Below are 23,010 nucleotides of genomic sequence, written 5' to 3' on the forward strand. Positions count from 1 at the left end.
CCTAGGCCTAAAGTTCAAGCCCCAGGACTGGGGGGGTGGGGTGGGGGGAAATGTACCTGGTAAAAAGACAAATGATAAAAAAAAAAAAAAGTGTGACTGGTAAAGTATGAAAAAAGAATTAGGCTGGGAGAGATTGACTTTTATTTTATTTTTTGGTTGTTGGGATTTTTGAACTCAGGGACTGTCTATAGTTAGCATTATCCTCACCTCCAGTCATCAGCTTCACCCAGACCTGAGCTCCTCTCTGCCCTAGAGTTCCTACCATATAGTTGGCTACTCCCTCTCTCTGCCCAGTCCTACCTGAGCACTCACCTCACCACTATCCCCAGAGCTACCTTCCTGGATAGAGGCAGATGCTACAGTGTTCCTTCTCCCAGGGGAGATATGACCCCTCTAATAAGCCTTATTGTTGTTTTTGTTTCATTTTGTTTTTTTGCCAGTCCTGGGGCTTGAACTCAGGGCCTGGACACTGTCCTTAAGCCTCTTTTACTCAAGGCTAACATTCTACCACTGGAGTCACAGCGCCACTTCCAGCTTTTTCTGTTTATGTGGTACTGAGGAATCAAACCCAGGGTTTCATGCATGCTAGGCTCTACCACTAAGGCACATGCCCAGCCCTAATAAACCTTATACTAATCTTTCTCCTGTGCCTGCCTGCCTCTGCATGGTCCCCTGGGATGGTTGTGATGGATCCTAACAGGCACTGTCCCTGGGCTCTTTAGCTCAAGGATAGCACTCTACCATTTGAGCCACAGCACCACTTTTGGCTTTTTTGAATAGTTTATTGGAGATAAGAGTTTCAGGGGGACTTTTCTTTCTTTCTTCCTTTCTTTTTTTCTTTTCCTTCCTCCCTTCCTTTCTTTTTCTCTCTTCCCTTTCTCTCTTTCTCGTTTCTTTCATTCCTTCGTTTCTTTCTTTCTTTCTTTCTTTTTGGGGGTCCGATCGTGGGGCCTGAACTCTGGGCCTGGGCCCTGTCCCTCAGCTCTTCAGCTCAAGGCTAAGGCTCTACCACTTGAGCCACAGCGCCACTTCCGGCTTTTTTTCTTTTTGCTTATGTGGTGCGAACCCAGGGCCTCATGCATGCAAGGAAAGTGCTCTACCACTGAGCCACCTTCCCAGTCCCTAGCTACAACTTCTTGTTGTTGTTTTGTTTTTGCCAGTCCTGGGACTTGAACTCAGGGCCTGGACACTGTCCCTGAGCTTCTTTTGCTCAGAGCTAGCACTCTGCCCTTTGAGTTACAGCACCACTTCTGGCTTTTTCTGTTTATGTGGTGCTGAGTAATCGAACCCAGGGCTTCACACATGCTAGGCAAGAGCACTCACCACTAAGCCACACTCCCAGCCCAATAGCTACAACTTTTATACTCATGTTTGTATCCTGGGTAACCACTAAGTGAAGAATTTTTGCATTGGTGAAGGCTGGTTGACACTATTAGGAAATATGGCAGGGGCAGCAGCTTGGAGGAGCTCAGAAAGGGAGGGAAAGACTTAGGAGAGTGCAGAATCGGGACATAAAACCATGGGTAAGGGCAGTGAAGAAGAAGCAAAGGTCAGCCTAGGCTACACAGTGAAACTCTTGTCTCAAAAGGCAAAGCAAAACGAAATAAAACATTATCTCTGATATCAGATCTCAGATCGCCTCTCTCCTCGCATCAGCTCCCCCACGCCCTGGCCCCCCTTTCGGCAAGCTGTTTCCCGCCACTTGCAGATGGCCCCACCTCTCTGGCTCTCAGAGAGTAAAAGCCCATTAACCGCAGGCCACGCCCTCTCGGCGGCGGCTGTGCTTCCCCTACTCTGCCCAAACCTCGGCGGGGCCACCCCCGAGCGCTAGGCCACACCCACCGCGGAGTCTTCCCCCTCCCCCCCCCCCCCCCCCCCCCCCGCCTCCCCCCAGCCCCGGCTTCCTCGGTCCGCCCCCGCCGCCCCGCCCAGTGTTCCCGCGGCCCGCGCCAGAGGGCGCAGCGAGTCCCGCCGCCGGCGGCCCGGAGCACACACCCCCTCCGCCGCGCGGGCTGGCGGTTCGGAGCCGACGACGCCTCCGCTCCGAGCCTGCGGGGCTGCTCCGGCTCCTACGCCTGAGGGGTCGCGGACCCCCGGATGGCTGCGGAGGGGTCTGAGAGGCCAAGCGTGTGAGCTGGCCGTCATGGAGGCGGAGCAGCGGTCGGCGGCCGGGGCCAGCGAAGGGACGACCCCCGGGCTGGAAGCGGCGCCTCCCGCTGCTCCGGCTCCAGCGAACGCGGCCTCGGGTCGGAACCCGGGGTCCGCGCCGGAGCCTAAGCGAAGGCAGCTCGGGACGCTGCTGCAGCCCACGGTCAACAAGTTCTCCCTCCGGGTGTTCGGCAGCCACAAGGCAGTGGAAATCGAGCAGGAGCGGGTGAAGTCAGCGGGGGCCTGGATCATCCACCCCTACAGCGACTTCCGGTATTGGGGGCCCGGCCAGGAGGGCGGAGGACACTGATCCCACCCCCGTGGGCAGCGACGCGGATGCCAGGCCCGCCCTACCCTCCAGAGTCACCCAGGGGTCCCCGGTGCAGCAGGAGAATTTCCTCCCCCTACCCAACCTAGGAATTCCTGGGCAGGCTATCCTCGGCCGGTGGTCCTCCGTGATTGTCGGGCTGAGACTCTAGAAAGGGCAAGTAAACATCAAGAAATCTCCAGAGGTCTTGTTTTCCCATTGCAGGAACCCCGTAGCCCATCTGGATCACAGGGACTACCCTAGTTTGGAATCTGAAAATTTATATCATATCCCAAGGCTCGGGTCAGCTTGAGGAGAAGTCGAACCCTGCTAGATGCCACCCTCTACCCCACCCCCAGCACCTGTCTATCTCAGCTGGATAAGCTACCTAGAGAGATAGGGACCCTGGGAAGGGGTGGGGGGTCCTGACCACAGCTCTGGTTGCTGTCCCTGGTGCTGAAGGCGGGTGCTGTGGGGCGGGGCCAAAACTCAAAGCGGTTAAGGCAGCAAAGCAGGACCACCGCCCAGGTGATTCCTCGGGAGAAGGGACTGAAAGTGGGGGTTGGGCCATTTTACAGTCCCCATCAAGCTGTACCTCTACATCAAGGTCGCTAGGGGAGGAGAGCAGCCCTGTCCTTGGGGGAAATGAAGGACAGTTTTTGGATGAGGTGGAGATGTGTGCGGAGCTGCTAACCTGGGAAAAGACAAAGTGTGAAGGAAACACAGTTGGAGATTTAGATTAATTATTGTGCATCCAGAGACATCCACATTAATTGTTCCTTTTGCTCCCATTGTCCTTCTACTTCTCTTTTTACTGCCTGGCTTTCACCTTGCCAGTGCACCTTTTCTAGTCTCCCCTGGATCTTCCTCCCCTCCCCCAGTTCACCCTCAGATTTGTCCCCAGAAGCCACATCCCCCTTATGATTGTGCCTTTTCTCCATCTTCTACTTGCATCACCCGCCGGGCTTGTGACCGCCTGTGAGTCAGGCTGTGAAGATGCACTGATGGCTTAAGCAAACCTTTTCTTCTCTCCCAGTATCTCACAACGCAAGATCTTTCTTCAGCAAACCAAAAAGGGGGGGGGGCACACTAAAGGGTTTGTTTTTTAAGCACACAGTTTGAGGGGCTTCCTGGGGACCTTGATTTGGGAATCACCTAGTTCCCTCTCAGGGGCTGAAGGATTGATTTTGCAATCACAGTCAGACCGGGTTGTGTTTTGGCTTTATGCTAGGATTAGATGTGTACTAAAATTAAAACCACCATAGGTATTTGAGTCTCTCAGATTATCCACTAATTTTTCTCTGAATGAAGGCTTCACCATGCTCCCTACTGACCTCCTTTTTTCCACAGCTTCTGCCAAAGCAGTCTAGCTTTCCCTTGCCTAGGCTCAACCGGAGTCTCAGTGGGCACACCCAGCAGGTGCAGGGAGGTTAGAAAAGAAAAGGAATGCATAGCTCAAGTCTCACTGCCTTGGGATCTCCTTAGGAGTTCTTCTGTGTGCAGCCATCAAAGGTGCTGGTGTGTGGGGGAGGTGGGGGGGGGTGGAAATCCCTAGAAAGCTTAGTGCTTAGTTCAGTCAGGAGGTAGGGTAATAGACCACCTCACAGAGTAATAGGATTTTATGGGTCCAGTGGTGCTGTAGAGAAGGAATGGGTGGGAGAGGCTGAGGAAGACATGAGGTCCTAGACTAGGAATGGTCAGAGAGCTAGAGAAGCAGCAACCTTTTCTCAAATCTGGGACTAAAGGGTGGGTGAGTCATAGCACCAAATACTATTTGTACAGCATTGTCACATCCATTGTCTCGAAGGAAAAATTTTAACAACCTTGTGAAGTTAACATAGAGTACTATATCTGCTTTTACAAATTTTAAAATATTTAATAATGATGACACCAGTTTCACATAGTAGGGATGAATATATACACATACATATATGTATATCATGTATATCTATAATTATAAAGCAAGCTTTTATGTAACAACTATTTATGTCAAGAGGTGTACATTGCTGGGCGCTGGTGGCTCATGATTCTAATCCTATTTGCTCAATAAGCCAAGATCTGAGCATCACAATTCAAAGCCAGCCCGTCAGGAAAGTACCTGAGAGTTGGGCACTGGGGCTCACACCTGTAATCCTAGCAACTCAGGAGACTGAGATCTGAGGATCACAGTTCAAAGCCAGCCTGAGCAGCAAAGTCCAGGAGACTCTTTGTTTTGTTTTGATTTTGGGTCTGGTCGTGGGGCCTGAACTCTGGGCCTGGGCGCAGTCCCTCAGCTCTTCAGCTCAAGGCTAGCACTCTACCACTTGAGCCACAACGCCACTTCCGGCTTTTTTTTCTGCTTATGTGGTGCTGAGGAATCGAACCCAGGGCCTCAAGCATGCAAGGCAAGCGCTCTACCACTGAGCCACCTTCCCAGCCCCAGGAGACTTTTATCTCCAATAAACCACCAGAAAACCAGAAGTGACGCTGCAGCTCAAGTGGTAGAGTATTAGCCTTGAGCTGGAGACCTGAGGGACAGCGCCCAGGCCCAGCGTTCAAGCTCCATGACTGACAAAAAGAAAAAGAAAGAAGGAAAGAAAGAAAGAAGGAAGGAAGGAAGGAAGGAAGGAAGGAAGAAGGGAGGGAGGGAGGGAGGGAGGGAAGAAGGAAGGAACCTGAGATTCGTATCTACAATTAATCACAAATACACATACACACACACACACACACACACACACACACACACACACACACACACACACACACACACACACACACACGGCTTGTAAGTGGAGCTTTGGCTGAAGTGCCAGTCTTGAGCAAAAAAAAAGCTCAGTGTCCATAGTGTCTGAGGCCTGAGCTCAAGCCCTAGGAACATGAGAAAAAAGAGGTGTATATTGCTATCATTGTAGAAGCCTCACTAAGTGATGTCTCACATTCCCAAATCCTTTTTTCTTTTCTTTTCTTTTCTTTTTTTTTTGGGGTCCAGTCATGGGGCCTGAACTCTGGGCCTGGGCGCTGTCCCTCAGCTCTTCAGCTCAAGGCTAGCGTTCTACCACTTGCACAGTGGTTCTTCCGGCTTTCGAACCCAGGGCCTCATGCATGCAAGGCAAGCGCTCTACCACTGAGCCACCTTCCCAGCCCATCCTTTTTTCCTTTTGCAGTACTAGGGCATGAACTCAGGTCCTCACACTTTTTTTTTTTTTTTTTGCCAGTCCTGGGGTTTGAACTCAGGGCCTAGGCACTGTCCTTGTCTTCTTTTGCTCAAGGATAACACTCTGCCACTTGAGTCATAGTGCCACTTCCAGTCTTTTCTGTTTATGTGGTACTGAGGAATTGAACCCAGAGCTTCATGCATGCTAGGTAAGCACTCTACCACTGAGCCACATTTCCAAACCACCCTCCCTCCCCTGCCCTTTTTTTTTTGTCAGTTGTGGGGCTTGAGCTCAGGGTCCGGACTCTGTTCTGTAACTTTTTTTGCTCAAGGCTAGCACTCTATCACTTTGATCCACAACACCACTTCTGTTTTCTGTTGGTTAATTGAGATAAGAGTGTCACAGGGACTTTTCTGCCCAGAGTAGCTTTGAACTGCCATCCTCAGATCTCAGATCTCAGCCTCTTTTTTTTTTTTTTTTTCTCAGTTGTGGAGCTTGAACTCTTGGAACTCTGGGCCTGAGTGCTGTCCCTCAGTTCTTCAGCTCAAGGCGAGCGCTCTAACACTTGAGCTACAGTGCCACTTTCGGCTTTCTGGTGGTTTATTGGAGATAGGAGTCTCACAGTCTTTCCTGCCCTGGCTGGCTTTGAACCGCGATCCTCAGATCTCAGCCTCCTGAGTAGCTAGGATTACAGGCATGAGCCACCAGCACCTGGCAGATCTCGACTTCTTGAGTAGTTTAGGATTACAGGCATAAGCCAACCAGCAACCAGTGGGTCTTACACTCTTGAGTAACTTTTCTTTGCTAAAGGCTGGCAGTCTACCATTTGAACAATGCTTCCACTTCTAGGTTTTTACTCCTTAATTGAAGATACAAGTCTCTCAAATTTATCTGCTAGACTAGCTCCGAACCTCCTATGTAGATTTGTGTGTGTGTGTGTGGAGGGAGGATTATGTTGAAAATTGAACTTGTGCCCAGTGCTGGTGGCTCATACCTATAATCTTAGCTACTCAGGAGGCTGAGATCCAAGGATCATTGTTCAAAGCCAGCCAGGGTAGGAAAGTTCATGAGACTCTTATCTCCAATTAGCCACCAGAAAACTAGAGTGGAGCTGTGGCTGTGCTAGCATGCTAGCCTTGAGCAAAAAGAACTCAGGGGCAGCACCTATCCCTGAGTTCAAGTCCCCTGACTGACACACACACACAAAGTACTTGTGGCCTAGACCAGGCTAAGTATATAATGGTGCTGCTGCTTCTCCTCCTCCTCCCCCTCCTCCTCCGCCTCCTCCTCTTCCTCTTCTTCTTCATCATTGTCATCCTGGGGCTTGAACTCTGGGCTTGGGTGTATCCCTCAGCTCTTTAGCTCAAGGTGAGTGCTCTACCACTTGAGCCACAGTGCCACTTCTGGTTTTCTAGTGGTTTATTGGAGATAAGAGTCTCATGGACTTTCCTGCCCGGGCTGGCTTTGAACCGTGAGCCTCAGATCTCAGCCTCCTGAGTAGCCAGGATTACAGGCGTGAGCCACTGGCACCCCGCTTCTTATTTATTTTTATTTTTTAAATTTAGTTTTAATAAGTTTTTTTTTTATTGTGAGAATACCATATAGAGAGGTTACAATTACATGAGCCTTCTTCCTCCTCCTCCTCCTCTTCTTCTTCTTCTCCTTCTTCTCCTTCTCCTTCTCCCCTTCTCCTTCTCCTTCTCCTTCTCCTCCTTCTCCTTCTCCTTCTCCTTCTTATTCTTCTTCTTCGCCAGCGGGACATTGGGTGCCTGGGTGCTGTCCCTCAGCTCTTCTGCTCAAGACTAGCACTCTAGCACTTGAGCCTTAGCACCACTTCTGGCCTTTTCTGCTTATGTGGTGCTAAGGAATTGAACCCAGGGCCTCATGCATGCAAGGTAAGCACTCTACCACTGAGCCACCTTCCCAGCCCCATCCCTGAGCTTCTTTTGCTCAAGGCTAGAACTCTACCACTTGAGCCACAGTGTCACTTCCAGCTTTTTCTATGTGGTACTGAGGAATTGAACCCAGAGCTCATGCATGATAGCCAAGCACTCTACAAATAAGCAACATTCCCAGCCCCTCTGGGACTCTTTAATTTCTAAAACAATTTTGTTACTTTTCTGTGAATTCTAAAGCAATGTATATAGTTTAGTTTTGCCTGGTTTTGAAACATAGTGCCAGTGGAATCATTTGGATATGTATCATATTTCTTTGCATCTGGATATATATCATGTTTCTTTGTTTCTTCTGCTCAACATTGAATTTGAGAGATCCACCTCTACTACTACTGAATGTAGCTATAGTTGAGTGGTTTCCTAGATATAGAGTGAATATGTTGCAGCATATTTATATGTAGGATTTTTTTCCTTTGGTGACGCTGAAACTCATAGTATTTTGCCTAGTAGGCATATTGTCAGCCCCTTTCTTGTCCTACCTACATTTTCTATAGATAGTCATTTGAATTGTACCAAATTTAATCCTGCTGTAAGTTTCCTGTGTATATGTCTTGGAGCACATTCCCTAAAGTGCATGTGTTCCTAGGGACAGAATTGTTGCTCTGCAGGGAATGCAAATGTTTGACTTAACTAAATGATATGGAACTAGTTTCCCAAATGATGGTCCTAATTTTCCCTCCTAGTGACCATTAATCTATATTCTAATCTATATTCTGCCCACTCTTTCTTGGCAGTGTCAGACCTCTGTCCTTGTTGTACTGGTGAAACATCACCTTGGTCTTACTCTGCATTCCAATCCTCTCTTAGGTTTTACTGGGATCTGATCATGCTGCTGCTGATGGTGGGAAACCTCATCGTACTGCCAGTGGGTATCACCTTTTTCAAGGAGGAGAACTCCCCACCCTGGATTGTCTTCAATGTCCTCTCTGACACTTTCTTCTTGCTGGATCTGGTGCTCAACTTCCGAACGGGCATTGTAGTGGAGGAGGGCTCTGAGATCCTGTTGGCACCACGTGCCATCCGCACTCGCTATTTGCGTACCTGGTTCCTGGTTGACCTCATCTCCTCTATCCCAGTGGATTACATTTTCCTAGTGGTGGAGCTAGAGCCAAGGCTGGATGCTGAGGTCTACAAAACAGCGAGAGCATTGCGCATCGTTCGCTTTACCAAGATCCTCAGCCTGCTGCGACTGCTCCGCCTCTCCCGCCTCATCCGCTACATACACCAGTGGGAGGAGGTGGGGTGGGGAGGTGGGCAGGGGGGCTTGCAGATTCCTCAGTGGGAGGGTGCTGTGGGTGGGGATCCTGGTGACTTTATGGGATGGGGCAGGTAGATGAGGCTTCCATGGAAGAATTGACAGGAACAGAATAAGTGTTGGATGAATGAGACCTGGGGCGGGGCAGGCGGTGCTGGAGGGTAATGCACAGCAACTGGATAAACACTTTAGAGCTAGTTGATGGCTGGGTAGAAGATGGATGGAAAGAAGACGTGGCTAAGTCAGGGCAGCAGAGTTCAGTGGTTGGGAGTACAGGTTCTAAAAATCTCATTTCCTGCCTGGGGATGTGCCTTAGTGGTAGAGTGCTTGCCTAGCATGCATGAAGCCCTGGGTTTGATTCCTCAGTACCCATAAACAGAAAAAGCCAGATGTAACACTGTGGCTCAAGTGGTAGAGTACTAGCCTTGAGCAAAAGAAGCTCAGGGACAGTGCCTAGGCCCTGAGTTCAAGCCCCAGGACTAGCAAACAAACTCATTTCCTGGGGGTCAGATCCTAATTTTTAAAATCTAAAATATATACAAGACTGATTCTTACTCTCTAAGATGGTAATCATATATTTAATTATGATTTAGTTGAAGGATTAAAGGAGTTAATTCGTATAAAGCACTTAGAAAGGCATCTGTAGCCTAGTAAGTTCTCAGCAAATTAGTTGTTAGGATTACTTTTGTTGGAGAGGAAGAGCTGCCTGCTCTAGTTCTTATACACTTGGCCTGAACCTTACATTGTAAAAAGCCCCCTTCTCCTCTTTTCTATGCTACACCTGTGCAGCAGACCAGTTTGAGTCTCTGCTGTGGCACTTACTATGTGATTCTAGGCACTTGATTGGCCTCACTTTTCCTATCTACGAGATGAAAATAATAACACAACCTACTTTGTATTAGTTCTGTGTGCATGCTATAAAACTGTACAAAAAAAAATAGTAGCCACATTTTTTTAATTCAGGGAAGCTGGGGCAAGAGAGAAGTTCAAAGAGAATTTGCAAGGCTAGGACTGGAGGAGGACCAGCAGGGAGGGGTTCCTGTCCACAGCAGCCCTTCCTCGGACTCCTCAGATCTTTCACATGACCTATGACCTGGCCAGCGCTGTGGTTCGCATCTTCAACCTCATTGGGATGATGCTGCTCCTCTGTCACTGGGATGGCTGTCTGCAGTTCCTGGTCCCCATGCTGCAGGACTTTCCTCCCGACTGCTGGGTCTCCATGAACCGCATGGTGGTGAGAAGCCCCCACAGCTCTGCCACTCCTGGGCTTTCTAAGGGCTCTTCTGACCAAGTAACAGGGATGGACCTGGGAGCAGGAGGTCAGAGATAATCAACAGAGAAGATAAGAGGAGGTGGGTTGGAGGGAGGTGAAAGGAGAGAGTTCCAGATGGAGTCCTTGTGTGTTGGAGGGAGCGGGCAAGTAAAGGAAGCCTAGGCAGAAACTGAGGTCCCCCCAAGTTGCAAAACAGGCCCCTTGTGCTTCAAGGGACTCCACAATCAAACAAGTGTCTCCTGAAGGAAGGTCTGAAGTAGAAGGACTCAAAGAGAAAAAGAGGCAGCTAAAGAGTGAGGTTCTGAGGGACCCATGCCCAGATCTACAATGTACTCTGCCCCCCAGAACCATTCGTGGGGCCGCCAGTATTCCCACGCCCTGTTCAAGGCCATGAGCCACATGCTGTGCATTGGCTATGGGCAGCAGGCACCTGTAGGCATGCCTGACGTCTGGCTCACCATGCTCAGCATGATTGTGGGTGCCACGTGCTACGCCATGTTCATCGGTCATGCCACTGCACTCATCCAGTCCCTGGACTCTTCCCGGCGTCAGTACCAAGAGAAGGTCAGCAGGGACAGGAGAGGGAAGGGGTGGGCATGGAGAGGTGCTGAAAATTGGGTAGCTCAACTTAAGGCCCATTTTGATAAGCCTCTATGTTCTTCCCTGCCTCATGACCATTTGTCCCATACCCTATGTGAACCTTTTCCTTGTTTGTGCTGAATTTTGTTATTGGACCCCTCCTCTGCTCATATCTGGGTTTTTCTGTGACTGCTGTGTGTCTTCCCTATATTTACCATTATCGATATGTCCTCTGTGGCCCTGTGTGTCCATGTCCGGCTCAATGTTTTACCCCTCTGGGTCTGACCTGCGTCTATGACCTTTCACCTCCCCCTCCCTTGTTCTGGCTCTATGTCTGTATACTTTTTCTGCTGACAATGGGTTGGCCCTCCAGTACAAGCAGGTGGAGCAGTACATGTCCTTCCACAAGCTGCCAGCTGACACACGGCAGCGCATCCATGAGTACTACGAGCATCGCTACCAGGGCAAGATGTTTGATGAGGAGAGCATCCTAGGCGAGCTGAGCGAGCCACTGCGGGAGGTGGGGCTGGGCTGGGCTGGGCTGGGCTCCGAGGGTGGGGCTTATCAAGGATCCTGACTTCTAGGGTGCTGTCTGGGAGTAGGAAATATTGGTCTACAGATGCTCCTGTGAGGAGTGAAGCCTTTAGAGGCCCTTACAGAGGCCAGGTGTTAGAAGGGCTTCTTAGGTCTTTCTTGAAGGTCTTGTGGGAGTGAAATATATATGGAGGAAAGACTTCAGGGGGTTCTATTTGGGAGAAGTGTTTCCATGAGGACCCATGGGAGTGTTCTGAAGACTGGAGCTTAGGGATGGTTCCAAGTCCCCTGCAATAATCCTAGCCTTTTTCAGGTCTTGATCTAGGGGTGCAATATCTAGAGACAGATGGGTTAGGTGGGGACGTCTTGGGATGGGGGGAGTACACAGCCAGCTAACAAGCCTCTTTTCTGCCCAGGAGATCATTAACTTCACCTGTCGGGGCCTAGTAGCCCACATGCCTCTGTTTGCCCATGCTGACCCCAGCTTCGTCACCGCAGTGCTCACCAAGCTACGCTTTGAGGTCTTCCAGCCAGGAGACCTCGTGGTGCGTGAGGGCTCCGTGGGCAGGAAGATGTACTTCATCCAGCATGGGCTGCTCAGCGTGCTGGCACGTGGTGCCCAGGACACCCGCCTCACTGATGGATCCTACTTTGGGGGTCAGCAAGCCTCAGGGAGGAGGTGGGGGTAGTTGCAAACATTGGACAGATGGAAGCTACTCCTTGGAACAGGGTCCCTATCTAGCTATGCAACCAAATTCCAGGTCCTCACCAGACCTATGCAATAAGAATCTCTAGGCCTAGGGCCTGGAGCTGTGTTTTTAAAAAAGGTTCTTTGGAGACCAGGTGTAGTGACTCATGTCTGTAATTCTAACTAATTGGGAAGTGGAGATCCAGAGGATTGTAGTTGGAGGCCAGCCTGTGCAAAATGTTGATCTTGGTGGTTCAAAGCCAGACACGGCAGGGAAGTCCATGAGACTCCAATGAACCACTCAGAAAACTGGAAGTGGCGCTGTGGCTCAAGTGGTAGAGCGCTAGCCTTGAACTAGAGAGTTGAGGGACAGAGCCCAGGCCCAGAGTTCAAGCCTTACAACAGACCAAAAAAAAAAAAAAAAGTTGATCTTAGCCAATAAAAAAAATTAGTGTGGTGCTACACACCTGTCATCCCAACTATACAGACAGAATAAACAGGATTGAAGTCTAGACCAGCTCTCATAATGAGACTGTCTTTGAAAGATAAAAATTAGACACCAGGAGAGCACACCTGTAATTCTAGTTGCTTGGGACATTCAAAACCAGCCTGGCAGAAAAGTCTTAAGAGAAATTAACCAGGAAAACAATATGGTGCTCGTTGGTCATGCCTGTAATCCTAGCTCAATCTTCAGTTCCAGCCTCCTGAGTAGCTAGGAGCATCTGTGAGACTCATCTCCAATTAGCCACCAAAAAAAGCCAGAAGTAGAGCTGTGGTTCCAGTGGTAGAGTGCTAGCCTTGAGCAGAAAAGCTCAGGGCCAGCACCCGCACCTTGAGTTCAAGCCCCAGTTCAAGCCCACATACAAATACAAAACATGTCCCAGTATTGGCACAAAAATAAGGTGGAGATTGGGGCTTGTGACAGTGTCCTTCCTAGCACAAAGCCCTGAGTTGAAATCAAATGAACCAAACAAATAAATTAAAAAAACCCAACCCTCAGGAGATTCCAATGCATAGCCCTAACGTTGAGGCCTTTTATGGCCCAAGCAGTAAAATTCAGGATCCCTATGGGTTAAGAAAAAGATAGGAATGAAGCCCAGCTATCTCAGGGACCTGAGGTTTGACCTGGTGGTATGATCTATGGACCCAGCATGTGACAGTGGGGAACAGTTCTGCCAACTGCTGCCCAAAGTGAGGTTCAAAACGACAGTCCCCAAGCCATCAATCGCATCATGTTTCACATGGCTTCCTTTTAGCTCTGCTTTTCTCCTCTAGGGAGCTCCTTGGTGGTCATTCAAAGGGGTGGGCAGGGAAGATACCCCAGGTCTATCCCTGAGTATAAAGCAATGGGACTGAGGATTAAGGTGGAGTAGCTAGGAGTCTTGGAGTCAGCAAAACCTGCCTATTCGTCAACTGCAACTTGGAGAGCATGAGAAGGACAGAGAGCCGTTTTCAGACATTGGGAAGGTCAATGCTTGGAATATTTGGTATCCTGGGGTAAAAGTAATCATTAGTTTCTCCAAGTTTAACAAGGAGTCAGAATTCTGGGTTAGCATCTACAGGCCCTGTAAGAGGGAGCTCACGGGGAAAGGGAGCTTTGGGAAAGGGGTCCTGAGCCTTCCAACTTCTGCAGAGATCTGCCTGCTGACTCGGGGCCGGCGCACAGCCAGCGTGAGGGCTGACACCTACTGCCGCCTCTACTCACTCAGTGTGGATCACTTCAATGCTGTGCTGGAAGAGTTCCCCATGATGCGACGGGCTTTTGAGACCGTGGCCATGGATCGCCTGCGCCGCATCGGTGAGGCCTGCCCACCCCATCTGCTCTGCACCTCTTCCTATCTCTGTAGCAGGAAGTCTAGGTTCTAATGCTTTGGCACCACATCCCAACCCACCCAGTCCCAGCAAATGCCCCAACAGACATTTTAGTACTGAGGCACATCATCCTCAGTCCTGATCTCAACATGTTGTGCCCATGGCTATAACATCAACCTTCCTTATGCCTTGAGTCCTGAGTACCAGCCTCTGAACCAGACTATCTCCAATTCATATTCTTTTCCTTCAGCCCTGTCTTCCAAGATCTACCCTCCCCCCCCAGAGCCATCGCTGTAATCCTGACTCTCATTCCCCACACCCTCCACTCCATCCTGTTACCCTCAAATACTTTGAAATCCAGCTTCCATCTTGGATTCCTTTCTAACTCCTCTCTGCTGGGACATCTTCTAGGCAAGAAGAATTCCATCCTGCAGAGGAAGCGCTCTGAGCCGAGTCCCAGCAGCAGTGGTGGCATCATGGAGCAGCATTTGGTGCAACACGACAGGGACATGGCTCGGGGTGTCCGTGGCTTGGCCCCAGGCACAGGAGCCCGGCTAAGTGGAAAGCCAGTGCTGTGGGAGCCACTGGTACATGCCCCCCTTCAAGCAGCTGCCATGACGTCCAATGTGGCCATTGCCCTGACTCACCAGCGGGGTTCTCTGCCCCTCTCCCCTGACTCTCCAGCCACTCTTCTTGCTCGCTCTGCTCGCCGCTCAGCAGGATCCCCAGCCTCCCCACTGGTACCTGTCCGAGCTGGTCCTCTGCTGGCCAGGGGACCTTGGGCATCCACCTCCCGTCTGCCTGCCCCACCTGCCCGAACACTCCATGCCAGCCTATCCCGGGCTGGGCGCTCCCAGGTGTCTCTGCTGGGCCCACCCCCAGGAGGAGGTGGAAGGCGGCTGGGACCCCGGGGTCGCCCACTCTCAGCCTCCCAACCTTCTCTGCCTCAGAGGGCAACAGGTGATGGCTCTCCTGGGCGAAAAGCTTCTGGAAGTGAGCGTCTGCCCCCTTCAGGGCTCCTGGCCAAGCCTCCAGGGACAGCACAAGCACCCAGGCCATCAGTGCCAGAATCAGCCACCCCCCGGGGCCCCCAGCTCTCTGCCAACATGTGAAATCCTTGGTCATATTGGCCTTAGCTCTTAGGGTGCAATAGTGTGTCTATGCCCAAGGGCAGTTGCCCCTTGGGAAACACCAAGGGGTCCTACAACACTGCCCTATGGGAATGTCTCCCCCTTACTGCCATGAAGATGTTCTATGTCCTCAACCCAAGCAGCCACAGCCTGTCTGACATCCTAATTCATTCACTCATTTGTCATATGTATACGAGTGCCTACCATGTTCAAGGCACTGTGTCAGACACTGTAGGTCTCCACTGCCAAGTAGAAGTGACTCAGAGCCCTCGGATAAGGGTATCCCTCCCAGCCATGGTCCTGCCAGGTGCAGGCCCTGGCTCTTGACCCTGCCTTTACTAAGCACAAGTACTTGCCACCGCCATCACTGCCAAGTAACTAGATGTCTCTTTCCTTGTCTGTGATACTACAGGCTCTGTCTGGCTTGTTTATCTTCCTGTCCCCTGCCTGGCGTGTTTATCTGAGCATAGCTGTCAGTTACCTGTGCCCCCATTACTGCCAACAGAGGTCTTGTGTCCTAAGTGTGGGCATCTATCTTTGCCCCCTCACTGCCACCTCTGGACCCTCGAGTCTATACTCTGAGTGGGAACATGCATCTCCCTCCAAGTTCCCAGCAGTCTCTGTCTGTGTGGTAGAACAGTCTTTATAAACCTGGAGCTTCCTCTCCCCTGTGCCTCTTGCCCCTGTGGTGTCCCCTACTTAAAGATAAGGGAAACTTACCACTTTACTTAGTGTGCCAGCCTAGATCCCCCCAGGTTGGGGGCAAGTGGTTACATTCTTACATGGCTTTTCTTTTTTGTCCCTCTTTGTTTATGTGTCTTATTTATTGTCATTTATTAAGTTTATTTATTCACTTACTAATTTAACTTATTATCAATTCATTTTGTTCTCTCATTTGTTCCTTTGTTGTCTGTCCACACACATACACACACACACACACACACACACACACACACACACACACACATCTCCCTAGTAGGAAGATGGGAGGAGTAGAAGGAGGCAGGGCCCCTCCATGCCATCTCTATGCTCACTAAATGCCATCAGCAGCAATACTCTAACCTTCTCCCTATCCAGATAGTAGCACTAGGGGCCTCCCAAGAGGGGGAAGTTGATGTGTCTACCTTTAGGTTTGCTGGTGCTGCAGGAGTAAGGGGAGGCACTGAGGCCTCCATGCCTGGGGAAGAGCAGGCCATCCAGCCTCTCTGCCTTCTCAGGGACTAGGGTAATCCCTTACCTACCCACATTGTCCCTTCTACACTGCAGCGTAGAAGAATGTGGGGCTAGGAGCCTAAATCTCTTCCTTTCCTGGGTGGGGAGTTCTGGGGTTCTGGTATGTGGGAGAAGTTTTTATAATTGCTCCTAAACAGTTGGGTTTAAAAAGAAAATAGACACTCGTTTTGGCTTCTGGTCTGTGTGTGGGTGTGCAGGAATTTCTGGGTGCAAGAAGGGTATGTGAATCATCAAGGCAAGTGGTGAGCATGAGTGCCAGGAGACTAGTCTCAGTCTAGCACAGAGCTTGTGAAGCACTGACAAGAGCAGCCCACATAGCTGGGTGCCAGTGGCTCATGCCTGTAATCTAGCTATTCTGGAGGCTGAGATCTGAGGATTGAGGCTCACCACCCAGGGCAGGAAAGTCTGTGAGGCTTAATCTCCAGGTAACTAGCAAAAAGCTAGAAGTGGAGGTATGGCTCAAGCGGTAGATCAACTAGCCTTTAACAGAAATGCTAAGGAACAGTGCCCAAGCCCTTAATTCAAGCCCTAGTACACACTCTCTCTCTCTCTCTCTCTCTCTCTCTCTCTCTCTCTCTCTCTCTCTCTCTCTCTCTCTCTCTCTCTCTCTCTCTCTCTCTCCCCAACATCCATGTACCCTAGCTTCCTCCAAATGTGGTAGTTTAATGTCACTGTCAATCACCATAAAGCAGAGCCTTCTCCAGACGATCAGGAGGAGATCCCACTGCTCAGGAGATAGTCAGATTATGAGAGCACCACACACACACAAAATCAAACTGCATAAACACAAGGTATTTTTTAAAATGATTCTGTGTAGGCTGTGGAAAAGATCACCCTAATTCCTCTCCCCAGCCCCAAGGATTGGAAGCCTAGATGAATAGAATTAACCAGCCAAGCTGGGATTAAAGGCTCAGGGCATCTTAGGCCTAGCTGAGCAGATTGAATGCAGGGGATATACAATTGGTAGCCAGTGCAAAATTAATTGGACACAGATTTCCAGGACCTCAGGGAGATGGGGAGGGGTACCCTGGAATGGGGCTAGATGACAGATGTTAATTCTGGTAGGAAGGATGGGGGTACAGAGACATGCTGTGGAAGGGGTGTTGCTTTCAAGCAGCAGAGTGGAGGAGGAAGGGATATGATACAGGCGAGGTCTGAGGAGAGAGGGGCATCTCAGGATATGCTCAGCACCCGCATGATGTTGGTATAGCCAGAGCCAGGTCGCCAGCCTGTCACTACAATCACCAGATCCCCAGCTCGGAGGAAGCCACGGAGCTTTCCTGGGAGAGGGAAGAAGCAGTCGTTTAGTCACTGAGGGACCCATTACCTCAAGGCTACCCTGGAGAATGGGATTAGGAACCTAAGCTGGAGGCACTGCCAGGAGGAAAAGACAGCAGCATGTTCACAGGGCAGAATGGAATATATATCCTTGCTAAGTATTAAACCTGTTCACATATGGCAGTGCTGAGAGAAAGAGGTCAAGCCGCTCATGCATGTAATCCTAGCTACTCAGGAGGCTGAGATCTAAGGATTGCAGTTTGAAGCCAGACCAGGCAGGAAAGTCTGTGAGACTCTTATCTCCAATAAACTACTTAGAAAAATCTACAAGTGGTACTCTGGCTCAAGTGGTAGAGTGATAGCCTTGAGCAAAAGAAGCTCAGGGATGGTGCCCAGGCCCCAGAACCAGCAAAAATAAAATAATTTGGGGCCAGAGGAGATAGGCAAAGCCCTCTGAGTGAATGTGAGCTAGGTCAGAGGAGATGGAGAGTCTAGGAGACTTACCACTTTCAATGCCAAATTGGACTCTGCGATCAACATCATCTGCCCAGATGGCCTCTGGAGGTTCGTGGTAGAGCAAGGGGAATACTCCTCGACACAAGTGGACCTGGCGGGCAGCCTGGGCAGAACGAGTGACAGCAATGACTGCTGCCCGAGGTCGGTACCGAGACAGAAGCTGGGCGGAGCTGCAAGAAGACAAGGTGAGCCCATGACATTAACATAGTGTTAAACCAGGAAATAAGCTTGATTTCTGGTTCCAAGTGTCACTAACAAACCATGCAATCCTAAGTAGGTTATAATACTCCTCTGGGTCTTAGTTTTCCCCTGTCATACAATGATGATAGGAGGTAGCAAGTATGTACTATATGAAATAAAGAGAAACTTCTTTTTTTTTGGGGGGGGGGGTGGTCCGGTCATGGGGCTTGAACTCTGGGGCCTGGGCGCTGTCCCTCAGCTCTTCAGCTCAAGGCTAGCGCTCTACCACTTGAGCCACAACGCCACTTCTGGCTTTTTTCTTTTTGCTTATGTGGTGCTGAGGAATCGAACCCAGGGCCTGATGCATGCAAGGCAAGCGCTCTACCACTGAGCCACCTTCCCAGCCCAAGAGAAACTTCTTTAAGAAACATAAAGCTGGGAAGGCTGGGAAGGTGGCTCAGCAGTAGAGCGCTTGCCTTGCATGCATGAGGCCCTGGATTCTATTCCTCAGCACCACACAAGCAGAAAATGCCAGAAGTGGCGCTGTGGCTCAAGTGGTAGAGCGCTAGCCTTGAGCTGAAGAGCTGAGGGACAGCGCTCAGGCCCAGAGTTCAGGCCCCACAACTGACCATTAAAAAAACAAAAAACACCAAAAGAAGCATAAAGCCAGGAGCTGGGAATGTGGCTTAGTGATAGAGTGTCTGCCTAGCATGCATGAAGCCCTGGGTTTGATTCCTTAGTACCACATTAACAGGAAAAGCTGGAAGTGGTGCTGTGGCTCAAGTGGTAGAGTGTTAGCATTGAGCAAAGGAGCCCCAGGCCTGGCAAGTGAGGGGGGGGGAAGAAAGAAAGAAAGAAAGAAAGAAAAAAAGAAAGAAAGAAAGAAAGAAAGAAAGAAAGAAAGGAAAGAGGAGGGGGGGTGCTGGGAAGGTGGCTCAGTGGTAGAGTGCTTGCCTTGCATGCATGCATGAGGCCCTGGGGTCCATTCCTTAGCACCACATACTCAAAAAACCGGAAGTGGGCGCTGTGGTTCAAGTGATAGAGCACTTGCCTTGAGCTGAAGAGCTCAGGGACAGCACCCAGACCCAGAGTTCAAGCTCCATGACAGACAAAAAATAAATAAATAAAAATAAAAGAAGGGAAGGAAGGAAGGAAGGAAGGAAGGAAGGAAGGAAGGAAGGAAGGAAGGAAGGTAAAGCCAGTCAAGTGCTATAACTCATAAATGTAATCCTAAATAACCAGAAGGCTGAAATCTGAGGTTCCCAATTCAAAGCCAACCAGGGTTGAATAGTCCTCAACACTTCACCTCCAATTAGCTAGTGAAAAAACTGGACTTGCCAGGTGCCAGTAGCTCATATCTGTAATTCTAGCTACCCAGAAGACTGAGATCTGAGGATTCAAGTTCAAGCCAGGTTGAGGAGGAAAGTCGGTGAGACTCTTATCCCAATAAACTACCAAAAACATAAGTGGAGCTGTGGCTTAAGTGGTAGCATGCTAGCCTTAAGCAAAAAAAGTTCAGGGTTAGTGCCCAGGCCCTAAGTTCAAGCTCCAGAACCAGAACAAATACACACACACACACACACACACACACACACACACACACACACACACACACACAACAAAAGGCTGGACTAGAAGTATGGTTCAAGTGGTTGAGTGCCAGATATGAGTGAAAAAGTTTGTTAAGAACACAAAATGAACACAAAGTCAGGCTAGGAAGTTGGTTCAGTGGTAGAGTGCTTGTCTCACATGTGTGAGGTACTGGATCCGATTTCCTCACTACCACATAAGCAGAAAAAAATGGGAAGTGGCTTTGTAGCTCAAGTAGTAGGGCACCAACCTTGAGCTGAAGAGCTAAGGGACAGTGCCCGGGCCCAGAGTTCACCTCCCCCGCAACAACCAACAAAAAAACAAAACACAAAGTCAAGCTGGGCTCATGCCTGTAATCCTAGCTACTCAGAAGGCTGAGATCTGAGGATCAAGGTTCAAAGCCAACCCAGGCAGAAAAGTCCATGAGCTGGGGGGGGAGGGGGGGTGCGGCTGGGAAGGTGGCGCAGTGGTAGAGTGCTTGAGTACTTGCCTTGCATGCATAAGGCCCTGGGTTCGGTTCCTCAGAAAAAGTGGGAAATGGCACTATGGCTCAAGTGGTAGAGCATTAGCCTTGAGCTGAAGAGCTGGGGACATTGCCTAGGCTGAGTTCAGGCCCCACAATCGACAAAAAGAAAAAAAGTCAGCCAGGCATCAGTGGCTCATGCCTGTAATCCTAGATATTCAGGAGGCTGAGATCTGAGGATCACAGTTGAAAGCCAGCCCGGGCAGGAAAGTCCATGAGACTTTAATCTCTAATAAACCACTAGAAAACCAGAAGTGGCGTTGTAGCTCAAGCGATAGAGCACTCACTTTGAGCTGAAGAGAGCAGGGACAGTGCCCAAGCCAAGAGTTCAAGCCCCACGACCAACCAAAAAAAAAGTCCATGAGATTTTTTTTTTTTTTTGCCAGTCCTGGGGCTTGAAACTCAGGGCTTTTTTTTTTTTTTTTTTTTTTGGGTCTGGTCGTGGGACCTGAACTCTGGGCCTGGGCGCTGTCCCTCAGCTCTTCAGCTCAAGGCTAGCACTCTACCACTTGAGCCACAGCGCCACTTCCGGCTTTTTTCTTATGTGGTGCTGAGGAATCGAACCCAGGGCCTCAGGCGTGCAAGGCAAGCGCTCTACCACTGAGCCACCTTCCCAGCCCCTCAGGGCTTTTTGTTGTTGTTGTTGTTGTTCAAGGCTAGCAATCTACCACTTGAGCCACAGATCCACTTCCAGCTTTTTCTATTCACATGGAATTATTATTATGAAGAATTGAACCCAGAGTTTCATGCATGCTAGGCAAGCACTCTACCACTAAGCCACATTCCCAGTCCCCCCGCCACTGTCCCCAACTCGTCCCCTTGGAGTTCACTGTACAAGTCCTGGTCTACCTCAAGATCTGCCTCTACTGGCCTCTAGCTCTTCTTGCCCTGAAGCAGTACTCTTCCCTGGCCATCAGACAATATTCAGGCCTGGGGGTCCCCCAGCCTCCCCTGAGTAAAGCCCTATCTGGTGTGATGTGCCCCTCACCGGCCAGTTGTGGTCAGCACGATGATGGCAGCAGCACAGCACTTAAAGGCAGCCTCCACAGCACCAATGGCAGTGACCTCGGTGGGATCACGGCTCAGTGGCACTGCTCGCCGTAGCTCCTCAAACAGCTGCCGGTGGTACACGGCAGCCTCTGCCTCTCTGGCAATCTGAAGGCATCAAGAGGTCAGGCTGGGCAGGGGCAACAAGGGACTCAAAGAAGTTTAGTTTCATGGCCTTTCATCTTGAGCTCCTACCGCATGTTGCATCCTCACAGCTTCTACAGGAAAGTTGCCTTTGGCAGTCTCTCCAGACAACATGATACAGTCTGCTCCATCCAGTACAGCATTTGCCACGTCACTTGTTTCTGCCCGAGTTGGGCGGGCTTTGGTGATCATGCTCTCCAGCATCTAGGGAACACCATGGATATCAGAACTGTAGGAGTCATCCTCTGGGTAACTTACAAGTCCAGCCCTGGACCCTGACAGTTGAGTTTTCTTATCTAAAAATAACGGTCACATCACAGTATTTGTACTTAACTGCATTGCTTCAGGATGAAACACTGAGCAGCCAGTGTGGTGTAGATTTAATGTGTGGATATCCACCTTCAGTGTCTGTATAACCCATAGAGTACCCCAGTGCCAAGGGTTCACTCCAGACCTGTGTAGCGCAGACCACGGGCTTGCCTGCCAAGTTGCAGCGCCCAATCATCATCTTCTGAGCCAGAAAAACCTTTTCAGCTGGGATCTCAATGCCCAGGTCTCCCCGTGCCACCATGATGCCATCGCTCACCTCCAAGATTTCATCAAACCTGGGCAGTTGGAGGAATCAGGGCTGGGGCAGAGCCAAGAAATGGCAGAGGGCAGCAGGCAGAAGAGGGACAATGGATATAGGCCTGACAATAACAAAGACTAAGCCTTACTTCTTCACGCCTTCATGGTTCTCAATTTTGCTGATAATTTTAATGTTCTCTCCTTCTGGCCCCAGGGCAGCCCGGACAGCAGCCACATCACTGGCTTTGCGCACAAAGGAGGCAAAGATGATGTCCACACCATGCTTCACCCCGAAGCACAGGTCCTTGACATCTTGCTCAGATAGACTAGGCAGGTCCACCTCTGTGCCTGGCAAGTTCACTCCCTTCCTGCTGCCCAGCATACCGCCGTTTTCCACTTCAGTCACCAGCCCCTCTGGGCCTATGGGCATGGAGAAAGACAGTTTTTGTCAAGGGTAGGGAGGTTAAGGCAGAGTCACAACAGAGCAAATTCCGGGCTTGAACCCTCAAGAGATTTAAGAGTCTGGCGCTGTGGCTCAAGTGGTAGAGCAATAGCCTTGATCTGAAGAGCTCAGGGGCAGCACCCAGGCCCAGAGTTCAAGCCCCACGACTGAAACGAGAGAGAGACAGAGACAGAGACAGACAGAAAGAGAAAGAAAGAGAGTCATGTGCTTGTCGCTTCCACTTGTTCTGAGCCCACAGACAGATGTCTGTGCAAAAACAAATGAATAACCCGCAAATCCAGCCCCCCCACCCCTGGAGAGGGCCGGAGTAGGGTGCTGGTGACTCCAAGTCAGGCGGGGAAGCACGAATGGCCAGTGAAAGGTGTGGTTGGAGTAAGAGCGAATGGGGGCGCCAAAGGGGAAGGAATGTGCTCAGCGGGAGGAGCATCCCCACCGATTTTCTGGACCACGAGGGAGATGAGCCCGTCGTCAATGTAGATGCGGCCCCCCACTGCAACGACCCGGATGATATTGGGGTAGTCCACCCACACCGTGCTCGCGTTCCCCTGCGTGCGGAAGGCTGAGTCCACAGTCACCAGCACCCGGGAGCCCTTCACAATCTCCACTTCCGACTCCGGGCCCTGGGGGTGGGGCCAGAGCTGGCGTGAGCCTCGA

At 50.4% G+C, this 23,010-nt stretch overlaps 2 protein-coding genes across 6 annotated transcripts in view; one reads left to right on the plus strand and one right to left on the minus strand.

Annotated features, from left to right (window-relative positions):
* The first annotated feature begins 2,143 nt into the window (after positions 1-2,143).
* On the plus strand, positions 2,144-16,183 carry LOC138821589 (potassium/sodium hyperpolarization-activated cyclic nucleotide-gated channel 3). Its single transcript, XM_070013982.1, has 8 exons — positions 2,144-2,421; positions 8,352-8,781; positions 9,872-10,033; positions 10,418-10,636; positions 11,025-11,171; positions 11,602-11,842; positions 13,507-13,671; positions 14,097-16,183. The coding sequence occupies exons 1-8, from the start codon at positions 2,144-2,146 to the stop codon at positions 14,795-14,797; spliced, it is 2,343 nt and encodes a 780-aa protein (XP_069870083.1). The 3' UTR covers positions 14,798-16,183.
* A 636-nt stretch (positions 16,184-16,819) lies between these two features.
* LOC138821460 (pyruvate kinase PKLR) overlaps positions 16,820-23,010 on the minus strand; it is a 31,059-nt gene continuing 24,868 nt past the window's right edge. For 4 of the 5 annotated variants that reach the window (XM_070013702.1, XM_070013705.1, XM_070013701.1 and 1 more), the window contains exons 5-11: positions 22,790-22,976; positions 22,043-22,313; positions 21,781-21,931; positions 21,378-21,530; positions 21,124-21,290; positions 17,831-18,012; positions 16,820-17,328 (exon numbers count right to left, since the gene is read on the minus strand). In XM_070013702.1, coding sequence (XP_069869803.1) covers positions 17,222-17,328; positions 17,831-18,012; positions 21,124-21,290; positions 21,378-21,530; positions 21,781-21,931; positions 22,043-22,313; positions 22,790-22,976 — 1,218 coding nt within the window. In that variant the 3' untranslated portion in view covers positions 16,820-17,221. The remainder of the gene's footprint in view (positions 17,329-17,830; positions 18,013-21,123; positions 21,291-21,377; positions 21,531-21,780; positions 21,932-22,042; positions 22,314-22,789; positions 22,977-23,010) is intronic. The other variant, XM_070013704.1, reaches the window with a different exon arrangement.

The sequence above is a fragment of the Dipodomys merriami genome, unplaced genomic scaffold (genome assembly GCF_024711535.1).
Source record: "Dipodomys merriami isolate MVZ:Mamm:240054 unplaced genomic scaffold, mDipMer1.0.p SCAF_92, whole genome shotgun sequence".
Taxonomy (NCBI): Eukaryota; Metazoa; Chordata; class Mammalia; order Rodentia; family Heteromyidae; genus Dipodomys; species Dipodomys merriami.